At 41.2% G+C, this 19010-nt stretch overlaps 3 protein-coding genes across 9 annotated transcripts; all 3 read right to left on the bottom strand.

Moving 5' to 3' along the window:
- Positions 1 to 240: 240 nt before the first annotated feature.
- Positions 241 to 9934, bottom strand: zgc:66447 (SLAIN motif-containing protein-like). 5 transcript variants are annotated; one of them, XM_037262805.1, is made up of 9 exons: positions 9663 to 9933; positions 8706 to 9313; positions 6561 to 6697; positions 5798 to 5920; positions 3878 to 4018; positions 3335 to 3664; positions 3069 to 3212; positions 2134 to 2419; positions 241 to 1139 (listed from the first exon to the last, which is right to left on the bottom strand). In XM_037262805.1, the coding sequence occupies exons 2-9, from the start codon at positions 9305 to 9307 to the stop codon at positions 1085 to 1087; spliced, it is 1818 nt and encodes a 605-aa protein (XP_037118700.1). In that variant the 5' UTR covers positions 9308 to 9313; positions 9663 to 9933; the 3' UTR covers positions 241 to 1084. The 5 variants fall into 5 exon arrangements, 4 of the variants coding, with proteins under 4 accessions (XP_037118700.1, XP_037118701.1, XP_037118702.1 ...); XM_037262806.1 differs by having other exon boundaries at positions 8706 to 9372; XM_037262807.1 differs by having other exon boundaries at positions 9397 to 9933.
- A 1514-nt stretch (positions 9935 to 11448) lies between these two features.
- On the bottom strand, positions 11449 to 16255 carry tmsb1 (thymosin beta 1). 2 transcript variants are annotated; one of them, XM_037262809.1, is made up of 9 exons: positions 16106 to 16255; positions 15527 to 15634; positions 14482 to 14517; positions 13707 to 13802; positions 13564 to 13599; positions 13309 to 13404; positions 12571 to 12606; positions 12258 to 12353; positions 11449 to 12038 (listed from the first exon to the last, which is right to left on the bottom strand). In XM_037262809.1, the coding sequence occupies exons 2-9, from the start codon at positions 15624 to 15626 to the stop codon at positions 11995 to 11997; spliced, it is 540 nt and encodes a 179-aa protein (XP_037118704.1). In that variant the 5' UTR covers positions 15627 to 15634; positions 16106 to 16255; the 3' UTR covers positions 11449 to 11994. The 2 variants fall into 2 exon arrangements, with proteins under 2 accessions (XP_037118704.1, XP_037118705.1); XM_037262810.1 differs by having other exon boundaries at positions 15527 to 15640; positions 16106 to 16252.
- Positions 16256 to 17407: 1152 nt separating this feature from the next.
- Positions 17408 to 18949, bottom strand: LOC119129336 (solute carrier family 25 member 53-like). 2 transcript variants are annotated; one of them, XM_037262502.1, is made up of 3 exons: positions 18910 to 18949; positions 18742 to 18806; positions 17408 to 18587 (listed from the first exon to the last, which is right to left on the bottom strand). In XM_037262502.1, exon 3 carries the CDS (start codon positions 18584 to 18586, stop codon positions 17714 to 17716), a length of 873 nt encoding a protein of 290 aa, XP_037118397.1. In that variant the 5' UTR covers position 18587; positions 18742 to 18806; positions 18910 to 18949; the 3' UTR covers positions 17408 to 17713. The 2 variants fall into 2 exon arrangements, with proteins under 2 accessions (XP_037118397.1, XP_037118398.1); XM_037262503.1 differs by lacking the exon at positions 18910 to 18949 and having other exon boundaries at positions 17408 to 18633; positions 18742 to 18897.
- Between the last annotated feature and the right edge of the window lie 61 nt (positions 18950 to 19010).

Below are 19010 nucleotides of genomic sequence, written 5' to 3' on the forward strand. Positions count from 1 at the left end.
ATGCTTGCGAACTAAACGTGGGTATTACCACGCGAAGTGTTAAAAAATTCCGAATTACCAACTAGTAGTTTTAGTTTACACAGATGAGGCCTGTAGGCCATTTTGTGACGATGGGTGTGGTAGCGTTTTTTTCTCGGTCACACACCCAGGAAACGACAACGTCCTGCTATGTTTGTGCAACTCTACTAAGAGTGAAAACTATGTTTGCGTGATGCAAATACACGAACTAGCACACACACATTGCGTTTTAGACCAAGCTTTATTATACATTTTTATTCTAGTTTATTTTAAAAAGTTCTCTACAAGAGAGTGAAGGCTGTCCTTAGGCAAGGAGGCCTGCATTGCATAAACAATTTTAATTTCAGTAGATTCCAAAACACTACACGTCCCAATACATTAATGGATATGCAATAAAAATGCATGAAAGTAATGGTAGTTTTGATGGTCGGAGATTTAGAAAAGTTGTTGCAGCTCAAATGCATCTTGGCACAAACTATATATGTATATATATCTTATTTTAAATATCAATGAGGGCAGTGTGATAGTGCTGCAGTTTACAATGTAAACAGAAATCTGATGATAATCTCAACGTGAACAATGCCAGCATTCAGAAATTTTCAGATTGTGCGACACAGAACAGACAAAATTGTCAGAGAACAGTTACATAACCAATTAGAATGGAAACAAACAAAAATATTACCAGGCATGCGTTACAATAGTGCCAACATCTAGTAGGAATTCACACAGAAAATGAACTTCCTTTTTTTTTTCTTCATATCAATAACATCAAAAGCAATTACAATTAATGGAAATTACAGCAGTTTCTCACAATTACCATAGAAAAATAAGTAAAATGGACCCGAACAAATCTGGAAGCTCTTGAGATTGTCCATATAACATTTGTAGGAGTGTGCCCTTTTTATTTGCCAACCGAGCCATGCTGGGTATTGTTGTCAATGCTTCATGCAGGATAAAAAGACAAGTCTTGACGACATCCAGTCTACACTTTTCTTTTGGTAAGGTGTCACTGAGAAAAGGTCAAGCAACGATTGCAGCAGGAAACACCTTTGTCGGGCATCAGAATTCAGTAGCAGCCATCTTTCCAGGATTCATCGGAGATTTTCGCCATGCCCAACGACCTGTTGATAAAATTCAACGGAAAAGTCTTTATTGCCTTTGTTCACAGGTTGGACGGTTAGCAAACTACTTTTTATGACAAGTGTCAAAAGTGCAACAATGGGATGACATCATAAACAGGGGGTTAGAGACTTTGCAATTCAGAAGTAGGAGAACAACCTTCCCATATTCACCGCCGAAAACAAAGAGACAGAATTTTAAAAGACAAATGTCTCACAAGTTGCATAATTTAGAGTTCAACCAAAATATTCTGGAATTGGCAGATGTCCAACAGTCATCATGTAACAAGGCTTCCTCGTGATACTTCAGATCATGCAGCAAATGTGTTTTGCACGTGTTGCCACCTCAGAAGACAACCAATATCAGCAAAGTGGTCAGTGTGATGAGAACAGAACAGGAACTGACTTACGATGGCATGAACATGAGCAACTGTAATGAAATGACCGTTAATACAAGCTTCAAGTTATGACGCATATATTAAGTCCAGCAATGTCTACAAAATGCCACTAGGTGACAATATTGCTCAATCACATTGCTGTTTTCATTACTTCTGTCGGCTGTCTTCAAAGGCTGGGTAGTTTTACTTTGACTTTTATTTTATCATACAGTGGTTAGCTTTTCTTAGTACTCGTATGACTTCACTAAAAACATTTGTCAGGTTATAGGTTTTATGATGGCGACAGCTCAAGTTTGGAGCTAAATAATCCCTCCTCAAAAAAGTTTCTTTAGGAAAACATTGTTTACAAATAAAACTACCGTAATTTTCGGACTATAAGTCGCACCGGAGTATAAGTCGCACCAGCCATAAAATGCCCAAAAAAGTGAAAAAAAACCATATATATGTATATAAATCGCTCCTGAGTATAAGTCGCCCCCCCCACCCAAACTATGAAAAAAACCGCGACTTATAGTCCGAAAATTACGGTACTTGGATGTCAAGCACCGTTATAGAACAGATTTTTCAATTGAAGTAGTATTGTACTTTATAGCGCTAACCTTCTGGTTGGCTGTGATAGTTTACTTCTGGTGGGCACAGAGTGTCCTCGGCCAATCGCGGTCCGCCCGGCGCTAGCGGACGCTCTGCCTGGTATGTAGGATCCGCCATTAGCAGAGCCAGCCTGCTGAGCCCGGCGAGCCCCCGAAGCAGGGGGTGCTTGGATCACAGGCAGACCTCTGGAAGGTTGACGAGATGCCATTGATCCCACGGGGGTGACAGCTTTAACTGGAGCCCGCAGCGAAAGAGGAGACTGGCCATTGCTGCGCAGGCGACTACCTGCCATACCTTCAGTAAACAAGAAACAAGTGTTTGTCAGTGGTGGGTCGATAAGGAAGTGCAGACTGAGGACAGGGGGGAAAAAAACCCCATCTGTGGCACAAAATAGTTTTGACATGGGGGGAAAAACAGGTTTGATAAGCAGGGAAGTGACATTGTCAGATAAGGGATGTTATTAGAGGCATATCGCAAAGATGCAAGATTAAGGAGCCTTGCAACATCAAATGCTTTTCAGTACTAGAGCTTTATCAAAATTTATTTTAAGGCTCTACTTTTTGGATGCCATCAATTGTGGCAACTGTACTCTGTATGTAAAACTATTTTATGTGGTCCTTGCAACCTGGAACCCATGAACACCGTGATGACACCCACTTTAGGGAACTTTAAAGAAAGCGTGGTATCTAAGGCCAATAGAGTAATATAGTATATTGCTTTCACAGCTCTCAGATAAGACTGAGACTTACTGCTTATCTTTTTTTCCTCTGATAACAACACATGGAGAGTCTATCGTTGGCGTCCTAATTCCAATAACTGAAACCGAGTTGGAAGTGGCAGCAGGGTGGTGGAATGGAAGCAGGCATGCTGAGGCATAGCTTGTACGACAGGCGCATGCCATTCAATAAGACGAAGAGTCCAGGGAAAAGAGGGTGGAGGTTACCTGAGGAGGGGGAGGGAGTCAGGTGCGACATGCGGTTGCCAGAGCTGTGGAGGTTAGCCTCCATGCTGCGGCTGTTTCTGACTGCCTCCAGGGAACGTAGGCTGGTGCGGGGGGCCAGGTTAGGCATGCTGTGCCTCAACTCTTCTGGAACCACAGGTCAACGACACATGAAGCGACGAGTCTTGGACGTCATCACCTTGACTCAAATGACGTCACACACATCCAAATATAAGCTTCAAGAAACTAAACATTTTCTTTTGACATACCCTCACTCTTGGCAAATTTAAGAAGCTCTGCACTGGGGCCTTGAAGAGAACGTCTGGGGGTTCTTGTGCGAGGGGCCCCGAGTCTGCTGCTGTGCTCCTGACCGTGGTTGGAAGTTGAGGGCGACAAACATCGAGGTGAGCCCAAGGGCGAGGGGGTGAAGCGGTGGCGTTGCTGGGGCATAGGACTGAATTCATCGTCTTCGTCGTCCAGGCTGTAGTTGTCAAATTCCTGGTCGCTGTAGGTGCCGCCCCGGCGAAGGGATTGAAGGGACGTTGTCGAGCTGCGACGCGATGCAGACGCTGAACTGGAAGCGTAATCCTGCCTCAGACCTGATATCGAAAATAGACATCTTGAATAATTTTATTTTGCATTTAGAAAACAAACAAAATCTTAATGTGCTAACATAAACTGCGCCAACTGCAGTGCTGGAGTTTTCTGCTTTCCCCCCCTCATGGCCATGTAAACAGCACATGAGTGCGTGTATTTTGTTAGATTATGTCTTCGCAAAAGTATTGTCGAGACAGGCTCAATTCTCTACTCACTCTCTTCTTGTAGACGAGCCATGATCTGGACATCAGTGAGATCCTGCAGTTTATAACCCATGGAGATGGAGTCATCTGAAGTACTAAGCTCGCTGTCTATGGAAGACTGAGAGCTTAGGGCCGAGGGCACACCCGAGACACCTATCAGGTGGGGATCATGTATGAAAACAAACATGTTGGATTTAGTCAGCTAAAGGCACGTTTGGCTTGTGGAAAGCCCTCGTGTATGTCAATACTATATACATTATATCATTCTTTTTTTACTTGCTGACGTAAATGAGAGTATGTGCAATTAATGTTGCCTTGATAATGGCAACAATTTTGCAATGGAGAAAAACGGATCTGCACAAATCACAGCTTTCCTGGGACAAAATGTGGATGACGTCAGAAACTCATGTCAATTTTGAAAACTAAGAAAAACAACAGGTGTTTCAGTCTGTGAAGATTATGAAGGTTTAGTACCATTAAAGCCTTAATGCTCCGACTGAAGAGGCATTTTCACAATTAGCACATAATCAGCCTTACGCGAGCTGAACACATCGCAAAAGAGCGCGTGCCTTTCGCATTTGTCAAACTACTCATGACATAAGTTCATGGATGCGGTTCATTTGACTTGATGGCCAATAACAATAAGACAACAAGAATGGGCTGGAAGCATTTTAGTTCAAACAAAAGGCAATATAAAAAAAACATTGATTGGCTGTTTGTTTCCTGACAGGTATCTAGTATGTTAACCTATGCAGCTAATGTATTTGTAGGCAATGCAAAACTAGAGGAATCTGATTTGACATATGAGACAACCCAGGAAAAGCTGCCTGGTCACAAGTTTGTGATTGTCGTGGATCACCAACCACACCATAAGCCATGCAAAAACACTTACAGGCTTTGACAACAAAATTAGCAACGTGAGAGAAAATGTAACACCCATCAAATCAAAGACAGAATTGAAGTACATTTCATTCATGTTGAAACACCCACCAAAGTATAAATCACACATACTTGCTAACCGTCTTCTATAGTATTCTGGCTCTAATGAAATCCTATCATCATCACCGGGACAGAAATCGACAGTTTATAGTATTTTAATTTTCATTTAGAGTGGGACTGTAGACTGTTTTGCCAGCTACAATGATTACCTCAAAATGTAAGTGACAATGGTTATTGTTTTTACAAGTTGCAGCTATTCCATTATCTTGTACACTTTTCTACTTCCTGTTTTTGTTCCTCTTTCCAACAGACCTGTTTGAGGACTCTCGCCTAAAGAGTTGTCTGCTGTGCATTTCAATCTCATTGGCTGGTGTCGTTTGTCATGACAAAACGGTGAGTGAAGATGTCTACTGCTAATGTTAGCTGCTCTCTGCACCGTCACATGTTCTCACTGTTTCATTTGTATATGTAATTTAGCTTGGAATTTGCCGGTTCATATGTGGGACAGTTGATGAGGTACATCTGACAGCCGATTCCTCATCGTCATTAGGTCTTTGAGGTAAAAATGTTAAAATGTTACTTTAGAAACTCCCTGGATAGCTAGTTAACGTTTTAAAAATTGGAATTGTACTGACGGACCTTTGATGTCCCACCAGTTAGCCTGCTCATTCCATAATGTTAATAACGTTATATATTTTCTGTAATTATTCTTCGGGGGGGGGGGTTCTCCTGGGTTTACCTTGAGATCATAACATCAACCACTGCTTACGTTGTGACATTAAAAAAGCTTGGCAAATATTTCGAATACATGTGATTTATAGCTGACCCAGTAAAACATGCAAAAAGCCCCTGAGTGGACCAATTATTGACACATTAGTGCACACATGACAAGTGACCCACTTCCCAGCAAAAGAAAAAAAAAAACTGACATCAGTCCCGCTGGTAGTGTTGTTGAGAACATGGGGAGCACAACGTGTTAATGTCATGCCATACCTGAGCTGCCACAGGTTAGTAGAGATTTGTTAGTTGATTTGTGGTACCCAGGAGAAATTGGGCCTGAGCCTGCCGGGCCTGCCTCTGCCGACGGGCTGCTGTACATGTTCCTCCAGCGGGATGCTGTGGGGCAACAGGAAACCACAGATTGGATGACATATTGTGGAGGACAGAAAGAAAAGTTAAGATGGGACAATGTGTAATGGATAACATGGAGGTTACGCGTGGGGTTTTAAGTCACAAAAGACGCAGAAAGAAAATGGTAAACCTCCACACTTGAATTCATCTGAAAGACCGTTTCATTTTTTCAAAGAATTTTTTTTAAGGGGAAAGAATGAGATGTCTATTGAGGTGACATACTTTCACATCCCCACTTTTACTCCCACTATATGTGAAATGTAGAACAGTAAAGTGATGCAGTAGAATTTGAGACTGTCAGCGTTACTGCTGACGCCTAAATAGCATCTATACTTTGCCAAAACATGCAGTTTGACTTCTATTCCTACCATTTAAAAAGGAAAGTTGGCCCTAAGTGAGTGACCCAACCCAGTGCATAACTTTCGGAGTCACTTTGCTCTGCGATGAATAGCTGGTTTGTTTGGGCTCTGCAGAGAGCTGAAAGTAGAAGCTGCACAAAGCTAAAATAATGAAAGGAGCATTTTGGATGAGACGTTTAAAGAGGAGGCAACTTCACAAAACAATACATCAGGATTTTTTTTTTCCTGCTCAAAATGTGTTCAAATGTAACAAGTGAAAGACGTACTCTGGTCCAGACGGTTGATTAGGGTTCGGCACGCCTTCTCCATCTCTGGACTGGGGTGGTCCAAAACTTGCCGACACCACTTCAAGGGAGACTCGGAACCTGCGTCCGATACTTGTTTTTTCGGCAACACATATAACCTGTTGACAACAAAGAAAAGCCATCAGAGCAAAATAAAGGAGTGGGGAATAGAGGTGGGACAATACTCAGTGCAGCAGTGGTGTGTGGAGGGCATTTCAAACAGGGCAAAAAAAAAAAAAAGAAACTGAATGCCAGTCGCACCGCTGTATTTTCATAGCTTGGAGAAAATGTAAGGGAGCAAAAATGTTCAGGAAAAAAACACCTTGCATTCAAATAAGATAACAAGGATGTCTAATTGAGGCCTGGGTGTTGATTAAAAAATTACCTCAAAAGGAAGCCATGTTCAAGCAACCTCCTGTGTGGTTATGTGTTTGTATGCATTTTTTTAATGCTGTCACAGGTGCAGGGTTTTCACAGTGAAGACAAACAGCCAGAAGCTTTCAAGTGACGCTCTCACGGGCCGATCCTTTGAGGTGTGTACACAAAGGACGCGGATCAACTGGTTCAGAACCAGATCTGACCACAAATCATCTTCCCATCGGACAAACACAAAGGCGGACGATTCCCAGCGGAATGAGCAACAATACAAGGAGAAATATTCAGGTCGCATCTCCCGCGGCTTCTCCCTTTGGTGGTCTGTTCGTGCACTCGAAACTGCGGAATTTGCGCATGATCATCTCTGGTTTGAGTTATGGTTTGCAAAAACGCACCGCGTCTCATCTGAGTGATCGTTCCAACTACACGTGTCGTCATTTTAACAATGATGTTATTCTGCACAGCCAACTGTGACTTCAACTCGTCCTGTGTGACGATTGGCCCCCCACATTCCCCAGAGCTCGAACAGCCCCCTTTCGCGCCAGTGTTTCTGTCCCAGTTGCAATCCGGTCACAGTTGGGGCCCTGTGTCACATGCTGCGCAATCCCACTCAAAGCAGTTTATCCACGCGGCAGCGGCCAGGCCAAACCAGCTCAGATTATGTTCCTACCGGGATTACTGGCTATGATGCGCCTCCAAAGCACATATAGTATGGCTAATGATGAAATAAAGCGGGAACGGGCTGGCTGGCTCTTAAGCAGCTAAATTGGCTGCTTTGAGCCTTTTTTTCTGTTCTATTGCTGCTTTGGGAAATGATATGATGTACATTCAATTTGGAAGACAAGAATTAGCAAATGAAAAGATGACCTACAGTCAAAACAAATGAAAGCACACAGCCAACGTCGGCAGTAAGAAATATTTCAATAGGATATGACACGCTAAAGTTTTGGAGGCCACTCCTTCAAGTGCACTTTTTTTTTTTTAACCTTACAAAACTAAAGTAGTGTTTTACAACCTTTTTATCAGTATATTGTCACTGTCTAATAGCTTAAACCACAACATTTTGAGTTGTTAAAAGCACGTTTCAATTCAAACTTTTACAAAACTTGAACCATGATTTATCCATTTAATTTATTTGTATTTCATTGTACAATATCTATCCATTTTCTGTAGCACTTGTGCTTTGTTGTTGACTGTCAGAGTGGGGTCGGCCGAGCACATCATTACAGTTGCTCTGGCTATGGCTTATTGTTCGGTGGCGTCTTATTTTGTGTTAGTTACTGTATCAATTTTCAGTTCCGTAAATAGGTGTTTAATAACCCTCCAGAAAACCTGTCTGACAAGTATAATGTCTGGGCATTTCTGTTATCCATTTTCCTTTTTGGTGTGAACTATGTTTAAGTGAGCACTAACAGCCTTCGCTATTCACGTCTCCTATACTGTTTCTGAAATCTCTCCCAGCAGCTTTCCTTCCTTTGTTGATAAATGTCAAAGCTGTCTTGTGGTGTTGCTCATTTGTGTATGTCTCAGAATTATGTAAAACTCTAAGTCGCCAAATTAGACAATAGTCACTTGGGAAGAATCTCAGTTGCAAGGGTCCAACTAAAACTGCCCATGTGACTCGTCTTAGCGTAAAGACTTTTGGATTACGTGGATAAGTGATGAAATGTGACATTAAAGCAGTATTGATGTGCATTTTATGCATATTGTTCAATCACTAACAGGCTGTGTAGTGTAGTTGAGAAAACATACCAACTGTCCTCATCTTCAACTTGGGCCCACTCCTCGTCCAGATCGAAAACGTCCACCTCATCCAAAGCCGATTGCTCCATTCGTGGATCGCTTTCTGCCAAAGTCTCGCTCTCATAACTCTCTTGCGAGGGGCTGTCCGGCGTCTGGCTTTGGCCCTGTCTTGGCCCACCGCTACAGGTCAGCGTGAGGAAGCCGCTGCATGAGCCGACATCCTCAGCAGCATCTTCATTCTCTTCGTCCTCCAGCCTGTTGGCGCCTGGTAATGGGGACATGTCGTCGCCGCTGCTGAAGCTTTCCAGCGGGGGTGACAGCTCCAAGTCTCTGTTCCCCTCTGCACAATCGAAACTCTCTTTGATATTGCTCTCGCTGCTAGCTCCTCGGTTGATGATGTTCTTGCTTCCCCTGTTGCGCAGCGTCTCATTCTGGACCTCCAGTCTATGAACTAGTTCTTGCAACTTTCGAACCTCCTCCAGCTCCACATCCGCAAGGTCGTGAGCTCCCTCCACTTCCCCCTCGCACCCAAGCTTGGAGCCCTCCGTGAGGCCAGGGGGACTACCATCATCAGGCTGGTGGACCGGGCTGGCGCTTTCGGGAACCACCATCCTCCTCTGGTGGGAGTTGCACTCACATTAGCATGAGCATAAATAAAAGGCTGGCCGACTATTTACTGAAAGAATAAAGGAATACTTGCTTTGACTCCTCTCTTGTCGGTTTCACATACAACAAATTTATCAGAACATACATGGATGACGAACGCTCTTCAAACGAGCCATGTGGAACAAGTCGTTCATACTCAGCAACTCCTTTTACTGGTTCATATTTTCGAGACACAACGCGCATCAAAAAACGCTATATAATGCGCCATCATTGCTGCAGCGAAGTAACAGAATAACAACTAGCTCATACGCTGGTTGACGTTAACAGGGCTAGCATATGCTACGAGCAAAACAACCGTACCGGTGAGTGTTCCGTGTTGTCCTTGCGAGCCGTGACGATTGCCCGACGGCCGCCACTCCGAGCTCAAACAACTCCCCGGAACACAAGAGACCGCATGAATGAGCCAGTGAGTCCCGAGCCGCTGACTAACGGTCGCGTAAAAGCCTCGTTTGTTCTCACTTCATGTCCACGTTGTAATGCCAGCGAGGCTTCACTGGTTCTAAGTCATATCGCTCGTCGCTAACTAGCTTGTTGGTGGACTTTCGTTAGCATACAGAGCCTCTCCCCCCGAGAGTTCTTTCGTTGTTTCCGGGCGCCCCCTATTGGAGGGACGCAGTAACGGTGAATAGGCTGTTGTTTTACAGCCGCTAGGTGACGCTGTTTACTTCAGTTTGCTGAGATACTTTTGACTTTCTATGTTCCACGATTGAGATCAAAACTTTCTTTACTTCTGCAGTAGTAAATCATTATTGCTCAATGACACACCCGCTCCAAAACACACACACACGCACACACACAAAAAAACAAAACAAACCCTGAATTATTTACGCTGTCAAAAAACACTGAATTGTATCAAAATATTTTTTAATGGATTAATTAAATTATGGGACAAGTTTTGTCACAGCAAAAACACCCATCGTATTTTACGAGTCATGTCAGAAAAGTTCCGCGACTGCTGTGACAAAAGATACATTGGATTGGTAATGGACTTTAAAGCCTTTAATATGTATAGAAATTATTTCCAATACATCCATCTATCCATTTTCTGTACTGCTTGTCCCCACGTGGGTCGCGGGCTTTCCAATTCATTTACAAATACTTGCAACTGTAGTAATTGCAATTGAGGACTGTGTATTTGTGAAAGTCTATTTGTTTTATTTGAGATATTTGTCAACCAAAATACAACCAAACAAAGGTGTGTGGAGGGAAATCGGTGTCGCAGGGCTAACGGGGCATGAACCGCGTCAACAGCCCCCCCTCCCGGAAATAAATCTGGGCAAGTCAGCATGGATGACTGCACATGTTTAAGAAGCATTATTTTCCCAGCACTGTCTACCATGTACTCTTGGAGGAATTCTACTGGGGTCCCCTGCTAGTCCGTCATTACAGCGGCAGTTCAGAGCATGAAGTATGAGTATGAAGCATGCAGTCACTTGTCCTGCAACAATTCTGGTTTATTCTCGCACTGCAATCGCCGCAGGATAGTGAAGAAAAAAATTCATTAACCTATTGATACTCCTATTGTATGTGTATTAAGAAACCTCTACCGTTTCCCTCAATTATTTCAAACTAATTAGGCAAACATTAAAAAGGCAGTTAATTTATTTGTATTCAACCTGGGGCATGGCATGTATTGTACACCAGGTTGCAAAAATAAGTTTTGGAATAGCGTCAAAATAAATCAAATAATGCAGCAAATCTGCATTCAAAGCATATTTATTTTAATTGCTCACCTTTATTATGCCGTAGGCTGAAACTAACCCAGTCCGTATCTGTATCTCTACTTTCAAATAGTTGCTGCTCTGTTAACATGTTTGTGCAAGCCTGTTGTGGAAAATCACAGCTGACCCCATCTCAAGGGAATCCACTCAAGTCATCGGGTTTTCCAAAAATGTATTCACACTGCACTGATTTTGCATGTATTACTGGCAGTGCATCTTCCTTTGTGTTGAAAAAAATGCTTACTTTATCAATGCATAGATGGATGACAGCTGCAGGAAAGCCAATCCCTACAGCAAGTCTGGATCAGTTCTGAATTTGAGTTGACTTGATTGCACTACAGTAATAATAAGAAAAAACAGAAATCTTGAACTGTTGTGAACCTTTATTGAGTAAATTGGTGCTTGACAAACAAACATTTCTAATAAGGTAGACAATGCACAATTAATCCTATACTAAGAAAGTATGCATTTTATCAAAGGAATAGTTCACAAATTCTATACTTGCAAATTCTCTTATTTTTTTTCAAAAAATAAAGTTTCCTGTTACGACACCTACAATTTGGCTTGTCATGACTTTGTATTCAATTCAATTCAAAACAAGTAGGCAAGTGAGGTAAATTGTTAAAAAAAACTCACAATTTTCCAAAATTGTTTGTGTGGAACTCTAGCAGGATATAATGTATATTCTCAGTATAGCATTAATGGTAACGTTCAAATTGTTCTTTAACTGCATAACGGAACTTGCTTTATTCTATATTCTATTCTATTATTATAATACATGGAATGACTTGAAGGCACTAATACAGAAATATCTTTTTATTAATCAACTCATGTTGGCACATGGAGGCAGGAGATAGGACGGGATCATGTAGTTGAGGGGGAGAAGAAGCCAAGCTTGAGAAAGGGGTGAGTCATTTACGTCCGCCTTTTGACATTTTCTTTTCTGCCTCAATGTCTACAAAAGATAAAAAAAAAAAAGACAAAGAGAACCAAAGATTTGACGATGCAATACTGACAGGACAAAGTCATTTGTTGTATTATTCAAAATAATGATAAAGTTAAGTACAATGAGGCTCCCCTTATCCAAACTCTGCAGGGCTATTAAAAATTGGTGGTGGTTCTTACACTGCTAACGACTGCAACGTTGGAATTGTACTCAAAATTGACAACCTACCCGCTTTAGTCGGAAGGCGATTCCTCTCCTCCGTTGAGGTCTTCCGCAGCTTGCATGTGTTGAATCTCGCCACTTCGTCGTTAACCATTCTGGTAGCTGTTTAAAAAGTAAATGATCCCTTGCTTTTTCCCCGTAGCATTTTCTAAATGGCATTATTTGCAGATATATATTTTGCAGAATAGCGTACTATTATTATTATTGTCATCTTTGATGCTACACAACAAACTTCTGTTCATCTCAAAAGGGAATTCTTTAAGAAAAAAAAAAAGCAATAGTTTTTGACTAAATCATGCTCGAGGACTGGATCACTTACGTTCTTCTTTGTTTAATTTCTTTTCCTCTTCAATCTCTGAAAAAATATCAAATGGGAAGCAAACAGAATCAAATAATTGATGAAATACTGACAGGCCCAAAAAGTCTGCAGTATTCTGTATAAACACTGTTCTCTCAGTCTGCCTAAGGTATATTTGTTTCTTTCCAAGGGGCGGCCATTTTACCACTTGCTGAAAATGACATCACAGTTGCCAGGTATCAAGTCATAAACAGTCATGGCTCAGCCTCAGAAAACTGGCGGACCGTGATTGGTCGCCACCAGAAACCTGGCAACTGTGATGTCATTTTTAGCCGACAGCAAGTGGGAAAATGGCCGCACTCTGAAATGGCTAAAAACGGGTGGATTATGCCTGTTAAATTTATATCCCACAAAGGAAACATTAATCAGAACACTGCCTTTCGACTAACATATTAAAAAGAAAATTCTTGGGTTGACTTCCTCTTTAAGCAAACTGAAAAGCATGGTGGAGGGACCATAATGGTATGAGCGTGCTTTGCTACCGCGGGGACTGGACAGCTTCCTAGTCTATACTGTGGAAAAACTTGTGGACATCTGTCCAACAATTGAAGCTACACTACACTGCTTTGTAACGATAAGGGGACTGGAAGAATTATTCTTTTGCATTGGGTGTGGATTTACAGATGTCCCTACTTAGAGCTGTTGCATTCCCAATGACTTGTACATGAGATGGAATTGTACTCCAAAGTTAGCACCTACCCTCTTTAGTCGGAAGTGTGCTCTTCTCATCAGTTATAGTCTTACGCAGCTTGCTCGTGTTAAATCTTTCCACTTCGTCGTGGACCATTCGGGTAGCTGTTCAATAAATGATGAAATGATCGTGTTATTTGGAGCGTCTACAAATTATGAAGTGCTTTTGCGCTATTAGTTTTAAAACAATAAAAGGTTCAGGATTTGTTTTCATATTTAGAAGTGAGGAAGAAGCCAAGCTTATGGAAGGGGTGATTCACTTACGTTCCTCTTCATTTAATTTCTTTTCGTTTTCAATGACTGAAAAAAAACAAAACATCAAATGGGAGACAAAGAAAGAATTCATGATATTGCACTGCTGATGGCTTGGACCTAGGATGGAATTGTACTCGAACGTTACCACCTACCGTCCTTTGTCGGCAGTACGTTCTTCTCGTCCGTTGTGGTCTTCCGCAGCTTCTTGGTGTTAAATCTCACCACTTCGTCGTTGATCATTCGGGTAGCTGTTTAAAAAGCAAATGATTGTCTTATGTATTGTGTAAATTGGTGCGCCGACAAACTATTAGGTCTTATTGAGCAATTCGTTTCAAACCAAATTATCCTTGATCTTAAAGGACACTAATTGCATATTATTTTTGTAATTTTTATTGAATTTCGTGTTTGTCGTGATGTTGTGGGAAATTAAATGGAAACAAACAGGCCAGTGCTGACACTGATCCGAGCTGACAGAAAAATCACTTTTGTGCCATTTTCCACAATATTCTCTGACCGATGTGGATTATTTGTGGCCATTGCCAGTTCTGAGTCACCAGATGATTATTTAAAAAAAAAAAAAAAAAAAAAATACAAATGAAATGAAAGAAATGTCTTATTTGGACCATTAATATTTACAATAACAATATGAATTACAGGCCAAATATTTGGCTATTTCATAATACTTTAGAACAAAGAGAAAACCAAGAAAAAATATTTTATTTATATATTGTATTTTCAATATCGGCCAATTAAATTCATCGTCTCATTAGTCGGTCAGGCACAAGTTAAAATCTTAAAACTACAGAGCAAAAAATTCAAAACTCAAAAATATGCCTCATTTCTTAAAAAAAAAAAAAAAAAAAAAAAAAAAACTTTTTAAGAGAAGGGCAAAATAAGTCAAGCCTCAAGAAATGGTGTGTCACTTACGTTCCTCTTCGTTTAATTTCTTTTCCTCTTCAATCTCTAAAAAATAATAAAACGAGAGGATCAGAAATTGAATTGATGACATTATACTGTACCGACAGGATCCACATCAAGTTGAGCTTTAGTACGAGTGTTTTTAAATATATGGAGTATTTGTCGAGTGCAAGATAAAGCTCACGAAGTATTGTAAACTAAAGTAAACTACAAGTCCATGTTCCTTCTGTAGAGTTGTACAGAAATTAATTCAATTAAAATAAACCCTGAAAGATCATAGCTGAAAAAAAATATCGGTTATAACTTTTTCAACATTCGGTTGAAAAGTTTTTTTTCTTCAATTTCAATTTTTGTGCTTTTATAAGTCTTTATTAACTGTGCACACACGTTCCCTGTCCAACCTGATGAGCTTCAAAGGTGCTGCAAAGAAAAATGAGCAAAACTGCCCGAGGCGTTCCAAGCCTTCAGTATAACTAAAAAATAAATAAATTATTAAAAAAGTAAATAAATAAAACTAACTTCTGGAAAAGGTGGCTAATATTTATGTTTCCTCTTTTCAATTAAGTTGAAAAAAAAATCAAACCTTTCCTCTTAGCATTATGAGGTGTTGCGTACTGAATTGTGAAGACTATCAAATGTTTTTAACATAATTACATATAAAAAAATACTTCCCAAATATTAGTATACAGACTAATAAACTGTGTTGAAAAAGATTGATTTACACTTAAGCATAAGGAAAAAAATCTGTCGTATAAGATGTTTGAATAAAGTTCAAGCAGTTGTTAAAATGTAAGGTATGAGTATGCCGTTCTTTACAAGCAACATGCAAATCAATGCTCATTATGAATACAATGGTTTGGCGTGGCTTAGATTGAGGCACATACTGAACATGAGAATAAAAAGTGAACAGGAAGCGTTCCTCTTTCTCATTGGGTGTGTACCAACAGTTGACATTCGATCCAAAGTCTGCATCTGCTATTAACTGTTGGCGAGGAAGTGTTGCTCTGCTGATAACGAGTGAATGGATGTACTGTGCAAAAAAAGCCCCACTTACCCTTTTGGGTTGGAAGTGATTTCTTCTCTTCGGGTTCAGTCTTGCGCAGTTTGGTTTTATCAAACAGCTTCACTTCGGTTTTGACCTTTTTGTCGCACATTCTGCAAGCTTTTTTTTTTTTTAAAAGCAAACAATCGAAAATTACAATTGCGTAATGAACTGTGGTATATTGCTTAATCGTAGCCAGCTAAACACAATCTAATTATGTGTTTGCCACGAAAGGGTGTGGTCTGCACTTCATGCCCATACAGGTACTAATGCCAGACCCATTAAAATGCCTGCGCAGAACTCAACCCTGAAGTTACGTAACTCTTCCGAGCACAAGAAACAAAACACATTTCCTAATATGTACTGTAGGCTATTCCTGTTCAAATACACTACATCACACAAAGTCAAGGTTGCAAATTAAAATCAGAAGTGGCGATCGTGTGAAATGCGCGACCTGTAGATATTAAAAACAAAACAAAAAAACGTCTGGATTTAGTCAAACTACAGCATAATGTGCAGCTATTAGAAAGAACAAGTCAAGGTTGACCAACAAGATTTCCTGCACATGCAGCTAGACATAGACAATTTTACCTGTTGTGTATACGTGTAGCGTTCTCGATGTGTTCTGCAGGTAGGAAGAGACTGCGGGAATCGAGTTAAGCAAACAGATTGTTAACTAGACGCAACACGCCCCAAAGTGTTGAGCAAAGAAAGAAAAAAAAATCACAACTATGCCACTAACTCCTATTGGCTGCCAAAGCTCACAAGCAGATGATGTCAATATTAAAAGGCGGACCCTCGAGCAATGGGCATGGCTTCCCATTCCAGCGTTGCAATAGTGCAATTCTTTGCTCATGCCTGGACTTGTAAGGAAGTTTGAGGAATGGCAGGGAACTTAATGAACTTCAGATGTTGCTAGGAGGAAGATCTTAGTGGTTATTTATTGTTACAAAACATGTGTGTTAGGCCGATTGACCAATCCAAATTGTCCGTAAGTGCGGATGGTAGGTCGTGCCCTGTAACCGGTTCAGTGTTACCGCCCTGAGACAGCTGGAATCGGCTCCTGCACGTCCGCGACCTTTTGTGAGGATAAGCAGGTCAGAAAATAGATGGGTTGATACCACCCTCTAGTGGACAAAATGTGTCACGGCATACAGATGTAAAAGAAGCCACAATATGTGCATGATAATTACTGTATATCTTTTGATTAGAAACACACACACACACACACACACACACACACACGCACACACACCACATATAATCTCATTTAATGAGAGCAATTAAGTGTTTCGGAATTGGTTGAGTGACAGTTTTAAGTGGCATTGAAAGACAACTGCTTGGTGGAATCACCCATTATTTTAATCAATTTTAACATCTGCATCACATCTACAACCTTAACATTGCACATTGAACATGAATCTGTCCCTTTTGTGTGTTTGTCTCCAAAATACAAATAGGATATTAAACAGGTGTTCTGATTCCTGAGTGGTATAAATGCACAAGTCACCAGCACATCTAGTTCCAGTCCAGTAAATACTTGCCCAACCTGCAACGTGGAAGTAAACACGGAATGAATTGCATAAATAGAATTTGCCGTCTTGTTTTTTGTTTTTGTTTTAAATGATTGTTGACTTACTGCTTTATTATTGTAGCACAAACACTACTCACAAAGTTGGGGATATTCAACTTTCAGATGAACCTAAAATGCCGTGCAACATTTTAAAATGTGATATTCTTTAAACATTTCAGTGCATAAATCCAACTGTTTAGTCTTCCCTATTCAGTTAAAATTGCCATCTAAACATTCCTCTCCATCGTGCTGTTTAAGTTTAGTGTGTCACCATCAGGTTTCAATGGGGCTAAGCAGACTGGAAGAGTCACTGAAAGGCATTGAAGTGGACATTCTTGAAGTTGAATGTTTTTATGTTGGCCTCCTTGAGAAGAACAACTTGTATACAAAGAATTGAACAGGTTAACATTTGTATTCCAAGGTTTGGAGATTGAATTAAGTCTGTATAGGTCTTGGTTTATAGAAAAGACATTCTATTAGCTATTTGTCAAATATTTTGTATTGGATATTCTGTCAAAGAATGAGTGAAACCACTTTATTAGTTTAACTTTGGGCAATGCTTTTAGCTTGGATAAATCCAGAAGCTGCATTGTAGGATATCCTGACTTTCTGTTTGCTACACATGCTCAGCCTGAGCGTTTTTGCTGCCTGTCATAAATGGCCGTGGTGATTCCCCAGGTGATACACGATCTCAGAATAACTAGGGCACCACCTCGATATAGTAATAGGACACTTCTCTGCCTGGAGTTCCACAGGATCCTCCAGCAGGCTGTTACCCCTTTCACCTCTGTCTGCACTTCCACCTGCATGTTGGCTATCAGCACAGACAGCGGGTACAGGCTCAGGCTGATTGCCATGGAAGCAACAGTTCCAGAAATGAAAGAGGATGCTAATGGCGAAAGCCCCTGCCCTGCTACAGCATTACTCAAGGGCCCCTTCAAACCAAAGTAAAGGGAGCTGCCGAGGGCGTTGCGAACCGTGATGGGCAGGAAGGCCCGGTAGTAGCCTGAAGTCAGCTTTTGCGCCTTCAGCTTAACAAGAACACTCTTTAACGTCGGGAGGCGGCGGTCGTTGTGGCCACTCTGCAAGACGTTCTGAACGCGTTCAAAAGGTGTAAAGACCAGCGCCTCCACTGTTCCTACGCCGAGCCCCGCCACAGCAGGTTGTAGAGAGGAAGGAATGACACTGAGGGAGGGCAAGGAGAGCAGGCGGAGGAAGGTATCCTGCAGTCCAAAGAGTAGCGTACCACTGAGTGTCCTCATCAGTAATGGTGGGGTCACCCCCCTGTAGAGCTTGACAAAGCCTTCTTTGTGGAGCTGCTTTACAGCCCGGTGAACCTGGATGTTGTGGATTTGCTGGCGGAAAACAGTCTTGTACACGGGGAAAACAATAAGGGTGGACAGCAAGCTTGAGGTCCCACCATGGAGGTAGCTATGGAAACGTGTCTTTGAGTCCCTCAGGCGCTCTTCATCTTGTGCAGGCTTGGGACGTTCTGCCATCCTTCAGATGAATGATGACATCACAAATCAATTTATAGTGCCTCACCCTGATCCCGAACAGCCATTGTCGAAATAATAAAAAAAAAATAATGCATGGAAAAAAATCAATTAACATTAAAACTTGAATATAAAAATGAAGCAAAAATTTTACTTACTCTTAATTGTCACGATACAGCAAAAGCAGAGCAGATAAACCACAATGGCAGCATCATTGACTTTTGTATTTCAACTCGAAAAAAGCCACGGAACACGGTCATTACATTGCAAGACCCACGTAACGATAGAATGTATGTATAATTTCTAAACAAGTGCTTACCCGTCATCGGGGAAAGCTTGTAAGAAGCCAAGTGTACATAACAGGATGCGGTGCACTTATCATTTAGAGTCCCGCCTCCCTAAGAATAACTATAGGTCGAGATTACTA

Source organism: Syngnathus acus, chromosome 10 (genome assembly GCF_901709675.1).
Source record: "Syngnathus acus chromosome 10, fSynAcu1.2, whole genome shotgun sequence".
NCBI lineage: Eukaryota > Metazoa > Chordata > Actinopteri > Syngnathiformes > Syngnathidae > Syngnathus > Syngnathus acus.

Coding starts and splice junctions, on each gene's coding strand:
- zgc:66447 (XM_037262805.1), bottom strand. CDS start 9,307: ATGGTGGTTCCCGAAAGCGCCAGCCCGGTCCACCAGCCTGATGATGGT. Junction 4,019..5,797: donor ACTAACCTGTGGCAGCTCAG/GTATGGCATGAC, acceptor CCCACCTGATAG/GTGTCTCGGGTGTGCCCTCG. Junction 2,420..3,068: donor GACTCCCTCCCCCTCCTCAG/GTAACCTCCACC, acceptor TGTTTACTGAAG/GTATGGCAGGTAGTCGCCTG.
- LOC119129336 (XM_037262502.1), bottom strand. CDS start 18,586: ATGGCAGAACGTCCCAAGCCTGCACAAGATGAAGAGCGCCTGAGGGAC.
- tmsb1 (XM_037262809.1), bottom strand. CDS start 15,626: ATGTGCGACAAAAAGGTCAAAACCGAAGTGAAGCTGTTTGATAAAACC. Junction 12,607..13,308: donor CACACTTCCGACTAAAGAGG/GTAGGTGCTAAC, acceptor ATATTTTTTCAG/AGATTGAAGAGGAAAAGAAA. Junction 12,354..12,570: donor GAAATTAAACAAAGAAGAAC/GTAAGTGATCCA, acceptor CTTTTTAAACAG/CTACCAGAATGGTTAACGAC.